Source organism: Chamaea fasciata, unplaced genomic scaffold (genome assembly GCF_029207755.1).
Source record: "Chamaea fasciata isolate MVZ Bird 193981 ecotype frontalis unplaced genomic scaffold, bChaFas1.0.hap1 SCAF_3, whole genome shotgun sequence".
Lineage (NCBI taxonomy): Eukaryota > Metazoa > Chordata > Aves > Passeriformes > Sylviidae > Chamaea > Chamaea fasciata.
In genome coordinates, this window is record NW_027094088.1 from 72,473,947 (window position 1) to 72,497,646 (window position 23,700).

General features: G+C 33.3%; 1 protein-coding gene across 5 annotated transcripts in view; it reads right to left on the minus strand.

Moving 5' to 3' along the window:
- The window catches only part of GRIK2 (glutamate ionotropic receptor kainate type subunit 2), a 365,936-nt gene that overhangs the window by 198,422 nt on the left and 143,814 nt on the right, over positions 1–23,700 (minus strand). For all 5 annotated transcript variants that reach the window (XM_066179492.1, XM_066179493.1, XM_066179494.1 and 2 more), the window contains exons 5-7: positions 23,509–23,690; positions 20,033–20,086; positions 16,982–17,155 (exon numbers count right to left, since the gene is read on the minus strand). In XM_066179492.1, the coding sequence (XP_066035589.1) occupies positions 16,982–17,155; positions 20,033–20,086; positions 23,509–23,690 (410 nt within the window). The remainder of the gene's footprint in view (positions 1–16,981; positions 17,156–20,032; positions 20,087–23,508; positions 23,691–23,700) is intronic.

Sequence of the window (23,700 nt, forward strand, 5' to 3'; positions counted from 1 at the left end):
AAACTCATACAGAAGACAAGGTGGGAATTACGGATGACCAAACTGAATAAAACAATCGCATGTATAATGCAATTATACAATAATCTTCCAAAGTCAGATTAAAACAGCATGAGCTTGATTAGGGAATGAAAATATAGACCACAGTAGTCAGTCTGGGGACAATGGCTCTAGGAGGAAAGTCAATAGACTATTAAATAGGAAAGAATTTGCTTTCAAATTTTACTTCACCACTAATACATTCCTCCAGTGAGCCGTTGTCTGGTAGAGGGGGCCTTAATTTTCTGGCAGAAAATGCCCATGCATCTAGCACACCTATTCATATCAAAATATGCAATCACATCTTCACAAGAAATTCCAAAGAAAATGTGTGCTTTCCCAGCATGGTTCCTCCATTAGCACATTCAACTACCTAGTGAACTCAGAAGACTTAATGCTGTTCCATTACTGGCTGTTAGAAGTCTCATATCTAATTTTGACCTATTTAATGGCTCACACTCAGAAAAAAAAAATGTTCTCCCCTTGTTTGCCTTCCCACAGGGCACTTATTGAATGGACTAAATCACAAATAGATATACATAATTAATATCATCTTGGTAGCTGGAGACCTCCGGGTCACATCAGCATAATAGACTAGTACTAGAATATAGATTTTTTTTTTCCTTTTGTTGTTTTTGTTTTAATTTGGTTTAAGTTTGTTGTGGGTTTGTTTGGTAAAAATAAAAATAAAAAAAAAAAAACAACCAATGCTTGGATTCTTATTGCTGTCCAGACAATGAAAAGACGTATTGAAAGACTAGCATCACAGTAAATTGACCCATGAAGATTCAGTTTACTAGCTCCTGCAGAGCAACCCCTGGGTAATCTGTAAATGTTAAGGAAATTCATAAACATTTTTAGTACTCTATAGAATTAGGGACTTATCAACCCAAAAAGTTCTGGAGGTTTGTCTACTTTTCTGACATAAAGTACTGCTATATTTTATATCATTTATCACTGCTATATTTTAAGAATTCAAATCTATTTCCTCTCTCTTTCCATCTCTTTCAAGAACTAAACTGTTAGGTTTACAGATTGCAGCAAAAGAAGAGATAATTTCTTTAAGTCTCAACAAAATATTCTCAGATTGATCTGAACAGATAAGGAGTGACAGTCTTGACTATAAGTCATCAGGAAGAAAGTAGTGTAGAGTGACATAGTTCTTGATATGGTTATCAACCTTACTACCTGAGCCCCATCCAAACAGAAGAATCGTTAAGAAGTTCCTTCAGGGAGGTAAAATCTGCAAGAGTTCACAATGAAAACACACTCTTGGATATGTTGAGACAGTTCTGACAACTGACATTCTGTGACCAGCCTTAAAAGCAGCAATGTTCTTGTGCTTCAGGCACAAAACAAGCAATGCTATTTACTTGCAGATTCTACTGTATTTTTACTGCATATTTAGTTAGTTTATCAAAAGTTATTACATGCACACCAAGGTGTTAAACCTTGGTGTGCATGTAATAACTAATTCAAGATAGGGCACCAAGGTAATATAGTCCATAATAAAGGATATATATCTCCTTACAGCCATAAGCAAGGCAGATTAGAATAGTAAACACAATTTCAAATGTCAAAGAACAGTAAAATAAAAACTGTGGAGAGATCTGTATGTGTAAAACTCACATATATCAGAAAGGAACGATTTCTTCCAAGTTCAGCCATTTGAAATGGCCAATCATCTAGGCTCCCTATAGACTCTTCTTCAGTAATATAGGCTATGTAGTTTCTTAGGACAAATTTCTCTATTCTTCCTGTACTGAATGAAAAGGTAATATAAGCAATTAGTAGACATTTGAATTTTACATGGATTAAGTTAGGAGAGGCAAATTCCACATATACTGTTTAGGCATCTTCTTCATTAGGAGGTATGTATGTACTATTCACTCTGAAGCACAGGTAAAGGATATTAAACTTGCTCTCTGGGCAGTTTATCTGCAAACAGAAACAAATGAAGCCTAAGACATGGCCACCACCATGAAAGAATATGTCTGAATATGCCAAGTCACTGCTGCAAAACTTAGCAGACCACTAGTCATTCCTGGAAAGGTTCTACATGTTTTGCCAACCAAGCTCTCTGGAAGGTTGCCAGTTCACTGGTTGCAAAAAGGAGACAGGTAGATTGACCTCTACATCTATGTCTGTACAGCATAGACAAGCTGAATTTGTGATTCTCTTTACACTAAAACATGACAAACCAGTCACATTCTGAGCAGAACCTGAAATTATTCGGTGTTTTCATTGTTTCTTTCAATGATGTGCTCATCATTTTAGGTGCTGGACCCTTTTTATTTCTCAGAACTTTTCAAGTTTATTTGTTATAACCATGTCAATGTTGATTGATAGCTGTAATGATCATCCACTTTGACTTTCTTAAAAAGCTCACTAACATGCCTTATAAAGATCTAACAAAAGCACGTTTTAGGGGCCTCCAGGAGAGATACAACTATCACTGTATTGTTTCTTTTACTGAACAGGTTCACTAAGCATTTAGGTATTAGCATTAGTCTGATAATATCTTGACTGATATATTCTAACACATCTTCTGTGATTGTGTAAGCTTAAAAATTATATTTGAGACCATACTATGAGGTGAGGTATTGTTGGAATTTGAAAAATTTACATGGCCCTTTAAGATTAAAATGAATAAAACCTGCAGGAAGCATGCAGATACTTGTCCCAAAGTAGGAGAGTAATTTCTAGAAGAAAATTAAGCACTGGTACTCTGGTTTACCAAGTATATTGTGTCTATGTGATCAAGCCACAATTCCTCATGAATATGAGAAGAGTTTTCAATTTCATGACTCTAAACTGCTGCTCTTTATGAAGAGATTCCCTCAGATGTAACAGTGCTCTTCAGAGATACTGGAGATTTACCTCTCAGAGGACAGTCACTCTTGTTGAGCATAAAATAAAGATCATAAGGCAATTCAAGATGAAGGAACCACAGGACTTCCCTAGTCTGAAACCTTGCACATTTTACATTGCTTTCAGTGTCACTTCTAGGAATAGACACGTTGTTCCGAACTTTATCAAGTTTTGAAAACCTTCATGGACGGAGTCTACAACAACCTCTCTGAGCAATCCTTTCCACTGCTTTACTTTTCTTGCAGTGAAAACATTTTTCCTTAAATCCAGTCAAAATCTCTCTCTTTTCAGTTTATGCCTTTGCTCTCATGCTTACGCCATGCACTGCTGGGAATAGCTTGTCTCTGTCTTCTTGATAATCTCCCTGCAGATGTTAGGGGGATGCTGTTAGGTCCTAAAGAGGCCTTCCTTTCTCTAGACTTTTTCCCTCAACCTCTCCTCATTGTACAAGTGCTCCAGCCCCTCAGTTCTCACAATCTTTGTTACTGCTAATTTATGTTCCCAGAAAAAGACCTTCAATATTTTTCTCTAACAAATATGATACCTAGTGTTTAGATAGTAAAGTGTCTCTCGTGATCTCCCACTGCTCTACTGATGGATTTTCTCCCTTGATTTTACTTGAAAATCAATGCAGGTCCCTGTCATTCAGATTCTATCCAACAGCATTGAATAAACTCAATGTAGAGCATACAATCATTTAACTCTGAAAAGATCTTTAACACCAACAAGTCCAGCCATAAATGTAGTTCTGCTAAGTCCACCACTAAACTATGTATCTTAACACCAGATTTATATATTTAAATACCTCCAGGGATGGTGACTCAACCACTTCCCTCAAAAGCCTGTTCCAATACTTAACAACCATGGAAAAAGGAACATGTGCTGGTATCCACAAGATAAAGGCAATCGAACGCGTATATATATATATATAACTCACTGATTTTCTACCAATATGTTTTTCCTGATTTTTTTAATGTCCAAACTAATTTCAGCATACATACACTTTATTATGGCATTCCACACTTTACAGGTAAATTATATTCATCTTTCGTTTGTATATTTTCAAGTATATCCCATCTGAGTTTTGCTGGACTTTTAGTTTTAGGAATGAACCCTAAATGACAGTCTGATTTTATCGAATTCAGAGTAATTTCTATATAATTAACAAATAATTCTTTTTTTAACCTAACAGAGCTGATTTTGGTAAATGAACACATGCACAACTTTATGTGGGTGCAGAAAATAATGCAGTTCTGACTTTTTCCTCTTTCTCCAGACAAATTGTATTCATAATTTACTTCTTTTTATATTGATTTAAAAATGTCCTTATCAATGCTAATAATTTTTTTCCCTAACTAAATAATTTTTTTACTATCTTGAGCCTTATGTTCAGTTGTTCAGTTTCATCTGTAAAGCCCCTTATTTTCCAATTTATAAATAAATCAAATGAAAGTTTGCTTTATATGACACAGCTGCACTTGAGGCCTTATGACTTTCTTCTCATCTAAGATCTTCTTTCAAGATCTTCACATTTAAATTATTTCAAAGCAATTTTATAACATTGCTGGTGTCTGTTTCTAAATGATCTTTATTTAAGAAGCATATTTAGCAAATGAATAGGCCAAATGTGGAACAGTAAAGTCAAAAAATCTAAGCATGTTTATTGCTAAAAGAAACACAGAGACAACACTCTGATGTAACCTAACATAAATTTCAGTTTTTCATCTAGAATATTGCATCAAGACTAAACCCAGCAAATCAAGGCAGAGAACCCTACTTGAATAAACATTAAAAGAAGAATAATCAATTTTAAAGAGTACATTTGTGTTATTATTTTCTTAGTTGTGTTATTATTTTCAAAACTGTGGTGATTCTTGGCTAATCAAAATCATTAAACACATCTTTGCTTTGGACAATGATATGTGGACCTAACTGCCAAAGAAAAAGAAACCTTTCTAATTGTTCCCAGGTGTTACTATAAATCTTTCAACCAAGACAGAAATGTCTCCTTCCATGAATATTGATTTCAGTTTAGCAATTCGTGATCATACAACAAACCCTAGGCTAAGGACCTTGCATGAATGACAGTGGTCTTTGAACAGAATGTGGTACGTCAGTGTTTAAGTTTCTATATTCAACTAGATGTTGAAAACAAATTTACCCAACTCAATTTAAGAAATAGTGCAAAGATGACATAATGAAAGAAGCCAGGACTGGTTAGGATCTTCATGAATGGGGAGCAGCCTCACTGAAAGAGACTCGGAGGTCCTTGTAGCTGAAGATGAGCCAGCCACATGTTGCAGTAGCAGAGGAAAACTGGACTGCAAAATCCTGGTCTGCATTCACAGAATCCTTACTAATAAAGAGATGTGATCATCCCACTCTACTCAGCATCTGTCAGGCTGCATCTGTAGTACTCTGCCCAGTTATGACCCCCATAATTCAAAATTATAAAAGACTCAAGCACACTGGATAGTTGAAAGGATCACCAAAAAAATGATTAGAGGACTGGAAACATGCACTCTGAGGAAAGACTGAAGGAATTAGGTCTTTTCCCCTTGGAAAACGGAAGGCTTAGGAGGGACCTCACCACAGTGTTTCAGTACTAAAGGGGCAGCTACAAAGAGGACAGAGACTCTCCCTTGGCAAAGACCCACATGAGGAGGACAAAGGACAACAGGTAAAAGGTACACTGGAAGAGGTTTCATCTTGAGAAAGTGTTTGTCTACAGCAAGAACAATCATGGGAACAACCTCCCCAGGGATATGATGAAGTTCTCACAGCTGAAGATTTTCAAGATACAATTGGACAAAGTGCATCTTAGCTCCCTTTCCCATGAAAAGTTAGACAAGGTATTTCAAAGTCCCTCCAAACCTGGGCTGTTCTGTGCTTCTACAAAATTTTTCATTGACCAAAAGGTGTCTATCAGTTTCCAATTTTCTCAAAGGAGTTTGGAATAGACTAGTCAGGAAATATTGTGGACATCACCTACTAAGTTAGTCTAGCAACTTCATGAAGTAATGACATCAGACCTCCAGCTGCAAAGTTGATGTTCCCTGACTTCAACTCTAGATATACACGCTACTGCAAAACTGTCCACTCAGGAAGACCTACTTCAGTGCTCATGGTAAAATGAATCCCAGTGTGAAGGACCCAAAGGGCTATAACAGAAGTAATGAGCACTGTAACAAAAAAAAAAAAAAAAAAAAAAAAAAAAAAAAAAAAAAAGTTTCTTAATTATTATTTGAAGATTAAAGTTAAAAAAAATAGTTTATTTTCAGTAATCTTGCAGATAATATTATTCCTTTAAATACAGAGTTATTTTTATTTGAATTCTACCCACAATCAAACTTTGGAATTACGTACAGAATAACTATTGTGAATTTTAAGCAAATAGAAGGTGAAGAAATCCAAAACAGTCAAAAGCTATCTAAAGTCTTATGCTGTTTCATTTATGTAGACAACACTGAGAACTACCATGTCATCAGTCATCCACAATTTGAAAAATGGTATTTTCTGAACTATATCTTTTATCATGAAGACATGGAAGAGGAATTGCTCCTTGTGATCAGAAATACCTTGAAATTCTCTCTCATTCTTTCCTCAAAATACAAAAGAGGTGCAGCAAAGTAACTTAGATAAAACATTTTTAAAAGTGACCTTTGAAGTCCTATTTAAAAAATTATATACTTCATGTTAAGTATCAAAGCAGTCCACTTGACTTCAGCAGAACAACTTGACAAGTTTTGTATTGCTTTTTCAGCAAGAAAACACAGTGAACATTTTGTTGAACTTGGGCCTCAATCAACAGCTCAACAAACAGAGAAGATGGTTAACACATCCATTGCTACATATGACAAACAGATAAAATCAGATTTTGTTTTATAAGCAATATATATAGAAACCCCATGCACAAAATATACTTTACAAAATAATGTTTTCCCAGTGACATTTAAACACAAGGCTTCAATAAATTATGTTACAGGATCAAAATAAGAAAATTATGAAATTTTAGTATTTATTTCCAGGATGTTACAGAGATTATCATCATCTGAATTAGATTACAGTATTATCACTGGCATTAAAACACTGTACATATGCTCAGACCTTGGGAAGTGGGAGTATTAAATCTGAAATCTCTGTTTCACAACAACATGACACTTAATTTCCTTTAGTGCATCCAGTACATGTTTCTCACCTATCTCCTAAGCTGAACGTGACTTGAGAGAGTAGAGGCCTCACATTCACAGAGAAAATATATAATAATGAAAACGTTAATTTTGTTTCCAGCCTGACATAAAGGTATTCTGATCCAGATTTGGGTGGATGCTTGAAATTTTCCTAGGCATTGTTTAACAGCTCTGCATGTGTGCTTGTGGCAATTGTATTCCCTCTAGACTCAAGTGGAAAATATATTTACTGTTACAATTCTACTTAAAGTTTGGCAATGTCAAGCATATCGCATAATTTGAAATATGAAGAAGAGACAAAACATTCACCAAGGTAGGCAGACATGAATTTAGACTTTCAGGAGACCTTTGATCTTCTGAAGGGTCAGAAGGGTGGAGGCCAAGCAAAATATCCTGTGAATCTGTAAATCTGTAAAATAGTTTTACATGGGAGTCCATGATGTTCTAGACAGGAAATAATGTTATCCTTTAGGAAAATTAATTTAAGCAGTAACTACATATCCGGTCTTTATAAAAGTCCCCATGAAGCCAATAGGTATTATATGAACCCCCTAAAAGGCAGAAAGTGTGCTGTGACTTAAAGAGATAAGCAAAAATTAGTGGAAGTAATATCTCTTATCAGAGATAAATCTATAAATATCTGGAAATGGAAAAAAAAATTTAAAAAGGCAAAAATTCAAGTAGATGCACTTACAGGTCTTCAGCAGAGAACATGGTATCCCCAGAAACTTGTTTAATTCTACCAGCTATGTCAACTTGCCCAGTAATTAATAAGTATTCATGACTAACAGAAATAACATATTCTTGGTTTTAGTATATGAGAAGCATATAATGAATGAAGACTATTCCAGCCTATCAAACAACACTCAAAATAACCACCTGAAAATTCAGATGCAAATAATTCCAGATGATTTTCGCTCTTTTCCACTCCATTGCAGTATGCAGTGTTTAATGCTCCACTTCAAAATTAAATAAAAATTTTAAAGTGGTTGCTCTTCATCTGCTTACCCTATCTGTGCCTGGAATGCATGTAGCAAACTAAAGGTTAGCCAAGTGACCCATACATTGATTTTCAGAGGATCAGGTTTTTACCCAGAACATACTTCTAACTGTCACTATTAAGTGTAGTACATTTCCAGTCCTAACAGGCAGTGCCATTGTGAAGCTGATAAACACAAAATAAAGGCTAAATTGATGGTCCGTTTTCTTCTGAAATTATATTATTTGCATTGTTGCTTAACCTACCATACCTGCACTGTTACCATTCCATATCCTACAAGTGTAACCATAATGATTCTTAGAGTTATTAATTCCTGCAGATAAGTCCACTGATTATCAGCTCTAGTTATGCTGTCCCTCAAGGCGAGTTCTAAAAATAACAGCAAAGAAACAGAATGAAAGAAATGTTTCTTTTGGTTCAGTTTTCCTGAAAATTTACAAATAACATAGTATATACATAACCAATTAAAATTAATTTCAGAATGCATATACTAAGAAAAATGTCTTCATAATATCATAGAATTGCTTAGGTTGGAAAAGACCTTTAACATCATCCAATCATTAACCCAGCACTGCCAATTCCACCACTAAACCATGTCCCTAAGTGCCACATTTACAAGACTTTTAAATGCCTCCAGGGATGGTGTCTCCACCAATTCTCTAAGCAGGCTGTTCCAGTGCTTGATGACCCTTTCTGGGAAGAAATGTTTCCTAATATCCAATCTAAACCTCCCCTGGGATGACTTGAAGCTATTTCCTCTTGTTCTGTCACTTGTTACTTGGCAGAAGAGACCAACAGCCACCTGTCTACAGCCTCCTTTCAGGCAGTTGTAGCAATAAGGTCTCCCCTGAGCCTCTTTTCCTCCAGGCTAAACAACTCCAGCTCCCTCACGCACTCCTCACAAAACTTGTGCTCCAGACCCTTCACCAGCTTCATTGCCATTCTTTAGAAACTTAATCTTTGACAGATTATGTTTTCTTAATTGCAGTCCTCAGATTAAATTTCATACTGTGCAGACACGTGCACATTTGCTCAGAAAAGGCACTCAAGTTCCTGTTTCAAAAAACAACCTATGCTTCAGCTACTCTCCTACACTGTGTAGGAGATCCTGCAGGTTGCACAAGCTCTGCCATTTCCCTACTTGTTGTTACAATGAGTTTACTGTCTATTGCTTCATAAAGGCATAGCAGCATGCAGATTTCTAACATGAAAGAATTATATAAATCAATGGTAATGTTAGTATGTATGTATTAATGCATACATACATCCTCAAACCACATCTGGAAGAATTCAATTAAATCATCCACAGAAGAGAAACTGCAATTTCGGCTAAATGCTCTAGAGTACTTGGACATAGCTTTCCTTTGGATGGGATCATAGGTTTCTGATCTATCCTGTCTCTTAAAATACTAAAAGTTACTGTATACAGTACTCAAATATTTAATAATGCATTTAATTCCCAAAATAGCTGACAAGTCATTTCTAAAACATCTTACAGCATGAAATCCTGCATAGTCCCTAAACTCACAAAATTAACTGTGCCTAGGGGAGATTCTTAGCTTGTAATGTAGTAATAAGTAATTGTTTAGTATTTCCTTTGAAGTATACATTTGCTGCTACACTGTTACTAAACACATCTCATCAGCAAATCCAGAAAAATTCTTTCAGCTAAAGGGATATTTATAAAGCTGTCTACATAAGAAGATATCCTCTTTGAAGCTCTAAATCAGAATCCAAGACTGTATTTCTGTAACAAGTATTTCTTTTTATTTTTATTGATCTTTTAACCCCCAGGAACCTTAGCAGCACCTTCTTCTCACCAAATTCTCCTGTCCAGTCACAGCGCCTCATAGCAGTTACTAAATCATTTAGCTATCCCAAATATAACTGTTATTTTCATATAGTCATGTGCAGATAAGAGATTGAAATTTCACAAATATCCTTTTACCATTAGGAAAAATAAATTACTAATTTGTATCAAGCTATTCAACAGTTTGTGCTGTCATTGAAAACACTGACATCAAGGATAAATGAAGTCAGACAAGCTCCAGAAAGAAAACCCTGAATTACACCATTTTTTTTCTTCCTTTATGAGGTATAAAAAAAAAAAAAATTAGAGATCACAGATCAGAAACTATAAAATTAATTTAGAAAAAAAAAAGGTTAAAAATATCTTGAACAAAATATACAAAATAATGATAATGCTAATAGAGTATATTTCCAGTTTTGCATCTCCCTGATTTCTTGAGTCAGTAACTAAGAGCATCATTTTAACTCTATTTGATTAAATTCTAGTACCTACACTTCCCACAACTTCACTTTTTTTTTAAAGTCATGTTTTTCCTTGGCTTATGCTGTTTATTTAACCTTGATTAAAATGGATTAGCAACAGCTAGATTAAAATTACTGGGATGTGAGGGGGTGGGGTCCATTTTGTTTTGGATGGTTGGACTGTGTTTTTGTTTGGGGTTTTTTGTTATTTGCTTGTTTATAAGTAGAGCAAAGAATCTGGGAAATACACACTTAGCTTTCAGAGCAGTGCCTTCAGTATTACTTATGTCCAATTATCTGACATGGGAGTTATTTATTTCTTTTATGAAAAACATCATTAAGTCTTGGTTATAGCATGATAGAAGAACTCTATCCCTTTTTCTAAATCTTGGATTTTTATGTTTCAGATAATTCTTCCAATTTTAGTTGTCCTGGTTTCAGTGCCATTACTCTCTAAATCTTTCCAAACTTCATAATGCAAAAAAGGTACCCTTTCCAACATTAGTAGTTTAACCAAGCTAATTTAACGTGATTCAAAATCCTTTGCCAAAAATAAGGGTATTTTATTTTAATAAATGTGCTCTTTCACCTGATTAGAGGTGGCCATTTAACATGGTCTTTGTGCATTAATCCAATTCCTCACAAGGTTTTAGGGTTTTTAAATACATTGATTTAACGCAACTGAAAATAGATCATTATTGTCTATCTATACTCACTGTTTGACCATATTTTTTTAGCAATTCTTTGGCTTGACCTTGAATTCAACAAAAATTCTGAGAATATTAAACTAACGTACCCACAAAGCTGAGAAAAAGAACATTCAGATAAATTAGATTTTACAAAACAGTCATAAGGTTTAGACATAGAGAGATTGCTTACTGGAAACTTTCTTGCAATCAGGGAAAAAGAGAACAAACAAAGAATATATTATATAAATGCATCCCCCCCAGTCTTTAGGTGTGCAAATATGGAGAGCTAATTAGGGGGAAATATCTACACATTTGCAAATACAACATTATTCTCTCTTTCATTCTCAAATACCAAAGGAATTATAAATTCAAGATTTTTACTGTATCCCTTAAAATGGCTAGTTTAAAAATTAATTTCCTAGGCAGCTATGTGAGTAAATGCATTTGTACATTCCTTTAATTAAGGACAAATTATGGAGGTATTAGAATCTCTCCTCATGATCTTTGCATCTTCTTTACAGTTAAATACTTTAAAAAAATACCATTGAATCTATTTTCCTTATCTGAGGAGGTTGATACACCACCTTTAAAAATTTCAAAACTTTATTAATAAAATTTCATCTCCCTTTTTTTGAAGCAAACGAAAATCCTGTGCCTGGAAATGAACCATAAACTCATTCTGCATAACAATAAATCTCTAGCATTTTGACAATAGCATTTAATATCATTGTAAATTTCAGGGTTTTTTTCAACTATCATTTTCATTCACTGAGAAAAAAAAAAAAAAAGGAAAAAATAAGAGTGAAAAGAGAAAATGCTCAACTAAATAATGCTCCATTCTGCCAGGCAGTACACAAAATATATCAGCTGCAAACTGTGATTTTTCTGGAGTAAATACCTAAATATTGACCTTGGTTCTCACATTCAGGAAGTCCCACAGTGCTTCTCTGCATCTCCCATATATGGCTACTAAAGTGGGCACTAAATTAGAATTAATAGTCAGAATAGAAAAAAACTCAAACACTCTTTTCTATATAAGAAGAAAGCAGAGAGCTGAATTGGATGATAGGCAAAAGCAATTAGTAAGGAAAACTTTATGTTAATTAAGCAGCAGGGCTTGTTAGGTCATCTTAATTATGCATGCTAAATTCTGACTTGAGGCAAAGAAAACTGTGAAGATTCATAGTTGAAGACTAAAAGAATTCTGAGTTCATAACACTTTATTTATGCTCTATTTTGCTTGGTGTGAAACATGGTTGTCATACATAAATGTGGAAGTATATTAATGCTCAGGGTTTTGTGGGCTTTTTCTTCTTTCTGTGTAATACTTGTACAGACTCGGTAAGTGAATTATACCAAAGTAAAGTTTCTTTAAAACAATATGTTGCCCCTCTGTTTTCCAGAATGTTTTTCTATTTATACATATATTTATTGAAAAATAGTGTGGTTTTATTACTGCCAAGTCATTCTGTTAAAGTGCTTACTAAGTACTAATCACTGTCAAATTTCAGAATTCAGAATAAAGTTGATGGAAAATAACAGTAATGGGTATATCATGAATCAGAGAATTGTTTAAAGAGCCTCAGTCTAGTTAGAAATTGTTTAATACCGGGCTAACACAAGGTTCAAATGCTAACAACCCGCCCTTCCAGAGTCTAACTTTCTAAAAGTGCTTTTTGAACTGCTAACAAGTAAGAATAGGTGGTGAGAAATACGGAAATGCGTGAATTAATCAATGCTTCTCCATTTCATTTTGGCAGAGTAGCCACTCTGGGTTTTACTAGGAAATTTGTAAGAGGTCAAATTTTTTAAGAAACAGGTTATATGTATTGCTGAATTAAGTCAGGAAGTGCAGGATCGAGTGAGAATTGATTTAAAAGTTTTCCTAGTCTGAAAAAAAAAACCCTAAATTTGGATTTAAAATAGACAAAAATGCATTTGTTTCCTTTGGGCTTTTTTTAGCCAAGTAATAAGAGACGAGAAGACGATAAATAGATACTGAACTGTTAGATACAGTTAATTCTACTAGCAAGAAAGACAAGGTATTGCACCACTTTGATCTTTGACTCTTCTTTTCTTCTGCAATTTTCTAAAGGCATATTTTCTTACCTCTAGCAAAATTATTATTACTGTAAAATTCCTGTAATTTTATTATAAAAAGTAACAGCCAAGGCTTGTCCCAGTTTCATGTGATGTTTACTTTTATAATAGCTATATTTTCTTTATTTCTGGTTAGTAAGAGTATGATGATACAAAAAAAAATTGTCAAAATAAATACAAGATTCTCAAATACATAAAATAAAAAGGGGAATTACAAATTTAAGAAATAAATATAACTATTTAAGTAGCTTAGTAAGCAATACATGTGCACATGCATATCTGCACGAGTGTGTGGCAGATAAGAGGATACAAATATACTAGAATACAACACATTTTGATTATAATTTCTATGTTATGAGGACAAGTATCATTTTGATTATCCTCAGACATTAAGAAATATGAAAGAACCACCAAATGCACAAATTAGGACAATTACTATGTGAATGAGAACAGAAAAATGTCTTCAACCAGAGTAGATAAGTGAGATTTCCACAGGACTTCTATGCATCATATTAAAAGCATCGTCACATTTTTCTTTAGTAGAAATTAGTTTAGACTTTAAAAGAAATAATTTCTTGTAAACATTTTACACAAGCACAACTTTTATCTCAAGAAGACTTTGTAAAGAAAGCCTGAATAGTCTGAAGCAATATGGCAAGTGATTTTCAACATTACTACAGATTTTCCGGAGCCATGATAAAAATTGTACTGTAGTTACTCTCCTAAATCATAGAACGCATTTAGTTTCTTTGTTGTACCAATAAGTAACCGTTTATTACTAGAATTGCTCAATATGGTAGCATTAAATAGTTTAATTTTTTTTTTCCAAAGTCCATACAAACGAATACTTAAGAAATCCTAAGAGAAGAGTGAAAGGTGATAGCAAATTTGATTTTAATCACTTTTCCCCTCAGGTGTGATAAACCATCACTTTTACAGAGGTCTGCTGAGGAACAGCATAGAAACAAAGGAAAAGCTATTATAATTGAACTCAATAGGATTCATACTTGGAAATTTGAGTTGGAACATTCCAAGTAGATGAGATGAAATTTTATACCAACTTTGCATTCCATTATGATACTAAAAGGTAAAATAGTTATGAGGAAAATTATATACTAGTTTGAGAGTTACACAAGCCTACAGAGAAAAAACCTTTAAACAACAATTAATACTGGGAACTCTATGAATCTTGAATAAGGAAAAGCAAGGCCGGAATTATATTGGTAGTTCTGTCATAAGGGTAAAGTCTACATGGTGAAAAAGTCTGGGCTAGAAGTACCTTACACAAACACCACTGGAGCTTAAAAAGCTTTGCAGTTCATAACTGCCCAGTAAATTCATAATTTACCATAATTCATAATTTACACTGCCAGAAAAAATTAGTCTTTATGAATTTTACTAGTCTTTACTAGAGGTCTCTAAATGCTTTGTATAAACTTCAGGTTTTTGTTAGGAACAAGTTTTAGCTGTTTTAAACCTAATAAAAGGCATTTAGCTGTGTGGTTCAAGCTGAATGCATTCAAATTAAGCAGTCTTTTGCTGATTTTTTCTGATTAAGCTGTAGCCATTATCAACCAGTAGAAATAAACCACATTTCCAGTCCAGCCCATACCAGTTAGAGTACACCCTCGCACCAATATCTGTGAAGAGTCTTTGATTCCCAAGTCCATTTTTTACTTAAATATACATAAACAACAGTGACATTAAAGTCAAATTTTGCACACTTAGCTGATTTTACAACTTCCCTGACAATAAGTCAATAAAGTGGCTTGTTTTATTCTGAGCACAGAAAAAACATTGTGCAATGGCATCATGGTTTGACTTTCTTTCACACCATCCAATTGGACACACTGGATGGTTTTTCTGTATCTAAGGGCCAGCTCTGTAATCTCATAACACTTTGCTGAGATTATTAACCCTTTAAATATAATTTAAATACTATCTGCATCTCTCAGGTATTTAAAACCCAGGTAATCAAAGCACATTTAAAAGTTTAATCAATGAAAAGAATGACCATAAAATATTCATCACAGTCTGTATGAACACTTGGTTTCACTTGGAGCATAGAGGGCTCTTAAGGGTCCAGGGGAGAAGCTACTGTGTTTTTCATGCACTTTTTGTACTTTTCTATCCTGAGGCAAAATAATGATGTAAAGTATTATTCTTACAGAATCATATAATAGCAATTATAAGGTTCTGCCTCACATCAGAAGGTTTTCTGAGAAAAACACCTTCTTTACAACACAACAGGAGATGAAAAACATGCAGCTGGCCCACAGAACTCTATTCCAATATTTATTATTCCATTATTTTTCACCATGACCCTATGTTCTCATAAAGTAACTATCTGATCTTGGAAAATATCCAAAAGTCATTTGGATAATTTGCATCTTTCATCAGTACATAAAATATACAATTACAATGAATGAGAAGCGGTGATGCAAATTTTAAATTCAAAAAGGTAAATATAAAAGAACTGAAATTATTGATACAAACAAGGAAGCATGAAACAATGACTTACAGTAATAAGTAGCACCTAAATATAAACCAGATGCATGTTTCCCAGTTTTCAGATTTTGGGGGAGTTCATTGCTTGTTTGAAATTATTTAGAGAAATGTACAATATAACTTTAAAACTACCATGTGATGCAATCTGTAAAGTGCAGTGCAAGAAATTAGTAAACAAATTAAATTTAAAATGTTTCAAACTACCATGTTCAAGACATTATAGGCAGTAAGTACATTATAAAAGTATTTTTCTATAAAAAGGATAATTTTCTAGAAAAAAATTAAAGTAACATGTTAAAATATTGATCACAATTTATTACCTAATATCTATAAGATTGTTAAAACTTACCAGTAGAAAAAAATTGTTCATTAGTTGTGTTATGTGGAATAATTAACACAATCTAGGCATCTGATAGATTACTAAAATACTTGTCCTCAAGAAAAACAATTTTCTGTTTTTCAAATGGAAGATTAAAAACCTAAAAAAAAAAAAAAAAAAAAAGCCACCGAACAAAAAAAAAAAAAAAAAAAAAAAATCCTCCCCCAAAAAAACCAAAGCCAAAAAAACCCCAATTGCCTAAATTGGTAAGAGGCCAAAGTGGAAAAATCTTTCAACAAATTTGAAGACCAAAGCCCTAATGTAGGAGGTCCTTTAAAATAGATCCCTTCCTGAGATTATAATTCCAGATTGAATTCCAACTAATGAGCAAAAACTCACCCAAACCTAGCAATGAAAGTTTCTCTGCAGGAATACAGTTTTGATTTTTATGGACTGAACTGAAGCCAAACACACATGGCAATGGAAGGGAAAAAAATGAAAATAAACAGACAGATTAATTAATCAGATTAATCTGAAAGCACAGAAAGTAGAAAAGATAGTAATGAGGTCTAATTCATAATATTAATAAAATATTCAAAAACAAGATTTATGTAAATATTAGAAAGTACACATCCATGAATGAATCTTAAATGAATAAGACACAAAATACAGAGAAAGAGATGATTTTCCTTAGCTTGATTTCTGTCCCATAAAAATTTTCTCCATTAAATTAGGGAAGTTAGGTGAATTCAACATTTAGAATACAGCATTATAATTTGAAAAAAAAAATACAGCAGGTGTAATTTTGAAGGAAAGTTAATATAATCATGTATTCAATCTGAAAAATATTGACAGAAATATCACAGTTAATTTCTGACTCATGTTTACAATAGTATCTGGTTACATACCTCTAAACACTTTTAATAACAAACAGAAAGTTAAATTTTTTTTAGATTCACAAACATATAAAAAAGGAACCAAATGCTGGTATTCATACCGTCATAAATCCATCCAGCAAACCTGAGTCAGGCTTCGGGGGTGCTTGTAAGCGCTCCATGGACCACTTCTCAATGATAGAGGACACCTGGGTATTTTCCGTGTTCAGTATTCTGAATCCAGTCATATTAACACCGCTGTACCGATAGGGTTCCACATCCAAGGCAAACAGGTCCTGAAAAAATTACCATTGTATAAATTCTGTAATACACTGCAATTGGTATTTCAGTTGTTGGACCATTTCCCCAGATGAGAACATGGTAATTTTTCAGTGCTATTGATGCTAGGAAGCATGTTCTGCTTGTCTGGGGGCCTCTGACTGTGAGCAAGCAACTTGGCAGCCCTTATGGTGGGAGTAATCTGACTCTCAGAGAAAGAGCAGACTTCCAGGAAGTGTTAGTCCAATTACAGAACTGTATCTACTACTAGGTAGTAAGCTTAAATATTATTTTAAATTTCTAAACATTAATATTATTGCAAGTTCTTGAACTTACCAGAAATCAGACATCAAATCGTAAAATAAACTGGAGAAGAGTTTCCTTGAGGTTTCACTCTCAGTGAAACTTAAAAATGTTAATCTTAGGGGGATAAATTGGTGGAGGGGAGTAGGCGGGTGTTGGGGGTGATGGTGAGCAAGGACAAGGAAAATGTACATAGCTTTAAATTTAATCAGAAGCATTTTTCACTGTCATCAACATATTCCCAAGTATAGACATATCTTTGATTAAGAATTCACTTTTGCAAGAATAACTTTTGCCAATTTATATTTTTTTCAGTATATCTGTATGTGTGTGTGTGTGTACAGTTAGCCCTCAAACACACACGGGGGAACTATAATTAATAAAAAGTAAAACAATTCAAATTTTAGCTCAAGAAAGTAAATGCAAGGTTATCCAAGTGCTTTGATCAAATCCTAAGAAGCAATGTAGAACCAGTACCTGACTTCAGGAAACTCAGGTCTAAGATCAAGTATTGAACAGGGGGGAAAAAAAGATGTAATGAAGGTTATATGTAATATATTGTTTCCCTATAACATGATTTTAATTTATTGAACATAGAAATTTTCCCCATAATTCACAGGTAGTGATTCGACTAATTTTTAATTTAATTTTTGTTGTCAGGTAGCTTTATGTGTAACACTTGCCTGAATCCATTTTGTTTACTGGCTAAAGCTGAGGAAGATTAAATATTGTACTACAGAAAACCCAAATATAACATCCATTGTCAACATCACGAAGCCCACAAAAATATCAACCAGTTATCAATCACCACACATTTTTAATTTGGTAGCTAGTAATATGATATAGTTTCCCATATCTAAGATATGCAGGTTTCAAAATTCATTTAAAAAAACCTCACATCCTCTTTGTAAAGAAATAAAACATTTTATTGAAAGGAAATGTTGGACATAACTAGAATTACGGTACATCTTTCTCTTTGAATAATTCTCTCAGTTTTTACTGTGCAAGAAGTCAGAACCTTGAATGCAATTTTTTAATCCAAACACATTCATGTTTATACTGGAATGTAATAAATATACACAATATTGTTATGCATATATTACAACTGCACACAGGTCAGTGTATAATGAGCCAGTGCATTACATCCTGAATCAATCAAGAGAAGATTACACAGAAGACTGTTGTAAACACTGTGACTGGAAAATTTATTTGACAGGACTTTCACCATGTCAGATAAGAAGCAATTAATATATAAAAACAACTAAATTCTGATGCTGGTTCCAGGGCTACATTGCAAAATAAAAATCTCTGATATGTTTTTGCACAGTAAATTATCTCTTGGTAGTTCCAATTCAATATGATATTCTTGTCTCCACAAAAAATCTAACGTTTTAAAAAGTAAATAAGAATGACAGAAAATTCTGATTTTTAAAAAGAGCTTTAAGAGTGAAAATTCAATGCCAAAGGACAGCATAGTACTCAAACAATTTTCATCAATATCAAAATAAAAATTATAAAAAAATAAGAATAAAACCTTCAAAGTATCTATAATCCACTTTTAGGAAAACAAATCTTTATTTTATTTTATTTTATTTTATTTTATTTTATTTTATTTTATTTTATTTTATTTTATTTTATTTTATTTTAAACTATTTCATGTTAATACTTTCCATGAACTTCTCTTTTGTGATTCTGAGGTGGATTCCTACTCTACCACAAAAGATTCATTTTTATAAGAACTTAAACATGCATGTGACTTTAAACATCGGCCATTTAAAGCATGGTTTTGCCAAGGCACATGTCTCACATTGTCTCATTCTTTTCTTTAAAAAAACACCATGAACTGCAATCTAATTAGACAAAATTAAACACAAACTCAGGACAGAGAAATGTGCACAACTCTGGAGACTCTGTAGTCTCTAGAATAATATTTTACCAACTTTCAGTCTGTTTCTTAGTTAGGCTGTGGTGAGCAGGGAAAAAGATTTTACACACGTTTGTTTAGTAAGAGCATTCACAATGTTCATTTACTGCAAATGATAGATCTAAGAATGATCAAATTCCTTCTAAGTTGCATTTACAATGGACACCAATGAATATTTCATAATTCATGCTCCTAAAAAGCTCATACGAATTGTTAAATAAAATGCTGCTAAGATTCACACCAAATTATTCATGAATCATATGACAGAGAAGAACTACCTTGTAAAATGTTGGATTAAAAATATGGAATATAGGAGTAAATTTTAAAATATCTTAATCCTCACATAGAAACAGCTAAAAGACAAAAAGGACAATATGCATAAAATAAACAACAAGTTATGAATTATGCATTTAACCCTCCTTGACTGTTAAAAGCTGCAGTGCTGCAGCCAGATGCTTTTTCAGGTCTATCAGTTCCCAGGGCACACTGCTGAACACTAATTAAACCATCCTGATGAGTTTTCACTGAAAGTAAGAAAACTCAGCAAAGAAAACATCTTGCACCCATACTCTATTCCAGAGAGACTTTTTCCACGTTTTTGAGTTATATAATTAGGAAAGTAACGTCTTTGTTGGATGTCATCACTATGTTTTCACAAGCCACTTACCAGTGTGGTAAAGATATAGTGATAGTATTCTGTCATCATCCCCATAGCTAAAGCCTTGAAAAAAATAAACAAAAGATTAATGTTTCTGAGGCCACATAATACATTTTTATCACACGCACATGGCAAATGAAATGCTGCAAAAGAACACTACTAAGATCAGACTATAGGGTTGGAATCATGCTAAAATTAGGTCAAGCAAGTCATTTCTTAGCAGTTAGAGAAGATTACTGACTATTAAAGGAATTTATGTACCAGATCTTCTGATAGAAAGAATATTATTAGACTGTTTAGTGCCGTAAATGTGAAAGAGGCTTGTATTTTTACATTCTAATGGATACATTAAGTTACAACACATAATTTGAGTTGACAATATTTTCATTCATTATTGAACCCTTCCTTTAAAATGAATTACCTAATAGGAATGGGGGTTTTTTTTCTATTTTGATGAACAAAACCATGCATTTAAAAGAAGGACCCAAGCCTGTATTATACACCTGCACCCAACCATGGAAGGAAATTATCTTGAGTCAAACTTTGAACAGCAAGAGAGCTATTACTTAAATAAAAATGAAGAGCAAATATTCATAGAATTACTTTATAAATTCACGTATCTCTAAAGTACCTTCATTGCTCTTGCTAACTTGTTATGTAATAACAAGTAGTTTTTGATAAACTGTGCATTTTAAAAGTTCGTGCTTTCTTCTCAACTGCATCAAAAAATATTTGTAGATAAAAAAATATGTTTATTCATTAAGGGCTTTTTCTCATGAGAAGCATGTATCTCCATGCTCTGCACAAAAGCTGCCTTAGTATTTTCTTCCTTTCCAGGAACTATTAAAGAAATTCTTTGCCAAGTTGCTACCACATGGACTCCTTAAAGACACTGAAAGACATAATTGTACTACTGTGAAAATAACAACATTTGTATAAAAAAAAAATTGTCAGCATTCTGAAGGCTGTGGGTGCCTTTTTATTTGTGACATTGTCTGAAAAATGATGAAATGAATAGTCTATATGATCTTTTCCAAAGAGAAAAAAATCTAGAGCTAATCCAAGTATCAGTTGTAAATGAGATTTTATAACACTTTAAAGTTTTGGAAAAAAAAAACCACACCACTTTTCCAAAGAATGCCCATATTTGTATACTTGGAATTCCACAACAATACTTAGAACTAGATTATAGTGTTCCAGTAGCAATTAAATTGTCTTAAACACAGGTAAACCCCATCCCCGTAAGAAATATTGCAACTTCATTAGGAACTCTACAACTACAAACATTCTTAGCTTTTATAAGAACTTGGCTTTTTTTAATAAAACCAAAGTATTATCCTCTATATATGTAACACATTTGCAGTCACCTATATCATTACTGCTTCTAATCAAGTCTTTCATAGTCCAAAGGATCCCTATACAGCATCCTACGCATGTTCCTTATTCTGCTATGCGATGATGCTGTCTCTTTTCCAGTTCTTCCTTCTTTCACCTTCTCACTTCTCTAAAGATCTCACTTCTTTTCCCTCTTCAAACATTGTAATTTCTCTGTTCTCATTATTAGAGTTTCCCTAGCCTTTTAAATTATGTATGGTTTCCCTGGTTTCCTGGTGATGTAGATAACAATGAGATTCACCTTAATTTAAGTATGCTCGTCTAATTGATGCGATTTTTTTTTACTTTTCATTACATATTTTTGGCCAGCAAAGAGAAGTTGCCTTTTCACTAGGTTCTAAAGGTACTTTGTTTTCCTTATTTTAAACTTGTGTTGTCTTCTACTAGTTTCACCGTTAATCTTTCCAATCATCCTCTCAAAGTGAAACTCCTTGTCATGTCTCCCAAGATTCATCCCTCCATCACCATGAAAAGAAAACTAATCAGTCAACAATTCAGATATGGATATATATAAAGATTTTTTTTCAATAATCACCTATAAACTCTATATTTGGAATACTAACATTAAATAATATTCTCAACACCCCTTGTGTCAGTTTCGACAGCAAGCACTTACATTCAGCTTCAAAACGACAAATTTTGGGCATTATTAAAGCATTGCAATATAGCACCTGAATGGAAAAGTAAAAATCTACAGAACTTATATAAAGATCTAAATATTCATGAAAGAATTTTTTCTGTATCTTCTCTATATAATCTTTAGGATGAGCAATGTACTTTGATGAAACAGTTCATAATTTGATTTAAAGAGGTTGAATGTTCACTCTTGGGTCTTGGGACATGATTAAAGATACAGTGCTTTTAATTTTGTTCCTATTTCCCTCTATTCATACATTTTTCACATTGTTGTATACTGTGAAATGAAAGAGTTTTTTCACCTATAAACTTCTAGGTACTGTGTAAGTAACATATCTCGATGGAGTTATTGTTAGTATTCCAGCTTAATATTGCCACCAAAACATTTTCCATCTGCATTGTTTAGATTTTAAATATTTGAAATAATTAAATGTACGTTCAATGATTTGGCCTAAACAACTAGAATAACTAGGCTGGCTTATGTTTAGAAAAAAACACCAGCAGAGGTTTAAAATTACTAGGGACTAATAAGAGTTTTTCAATCAATGGACAATAAAGAAAAGAAATTATATTATATATGTAGGCGTATTAGCAATTTTAATTATAGCCGCAATAATACCTGTAAGTACCTCTAATGAGATGCATATTTCCAGCTCTTAAATACATTTTGTTTTCAATTTATACCCTACAGTTTTGTAGCAAACATAATATAAACATGAATTAAAGTCACTAAATGCTATGCATTAGAAGTGTAGAATATTGTTTCAGTTTTAGGTATTTTTCCTATGCAACAAAATTGGAAGTCATAGCTTAATTTAAAAAACTATAGAAAATGGTCTCTGAGCCAGTTAAGTCTTTGGAATTCTGCTGCATCTCACCTACTCATCTCACTTGCACACAATATTTTCAAAGAATCAACCCAAATATACTTGGGTGTTTTGCAGTTCCATTATTAGTGCAAAGAGAATATGGCTCTAAGATATAAATTCTGTCCTCTCAATGGAACACAGTAATGTGGTCTGTTGGTAACATCAGATATCACTATCTGATTAGGAACACACATCCGAGAGGCCTCAAATAAAACCAGATATATAAATAAAAAATGCATACATACATACATAAAGATTTGATATATAAAATTACATCAAGCAAGCATTTAAAACCATGCTTAAAGCATCAATTCTCCAAAGTATCATAGCTGAAAGACTAATTTACCTTCATGTTCCTCCTGAACATAAATTAATTAAAATCCTTCTTTATAAAAGCATAATTAAAGCATCTACCATTTGTGTCACCAATAAAATTACCTCTGAAATCCTTGGCTGATTTTCAGTTAGGCCTCAGTAAAACTGACATACAATTTCCCTGCTTGTTAAATACCATTAGGTCTGAATAATACTTTTATTTATTACGGATGAAAGAGATTAAGATATCTAAAGCAAAATGAGGATTACCTGTTTCAAGATACCTGCTGCCATTTCATGGCTGCAGTCAAAGATTACATGGAATTCTTTGCCTCTTTTCATCTCCTTTAGCAATGGCTTTGCATCTTTTGTGTCAGCTGGTAACTGACGGATTTTTAGTCTTAGGTTGTATCGTGACGGAGCCTTGATGAGCTCTTGTAATCGAATGAGACCTTAAAGAAA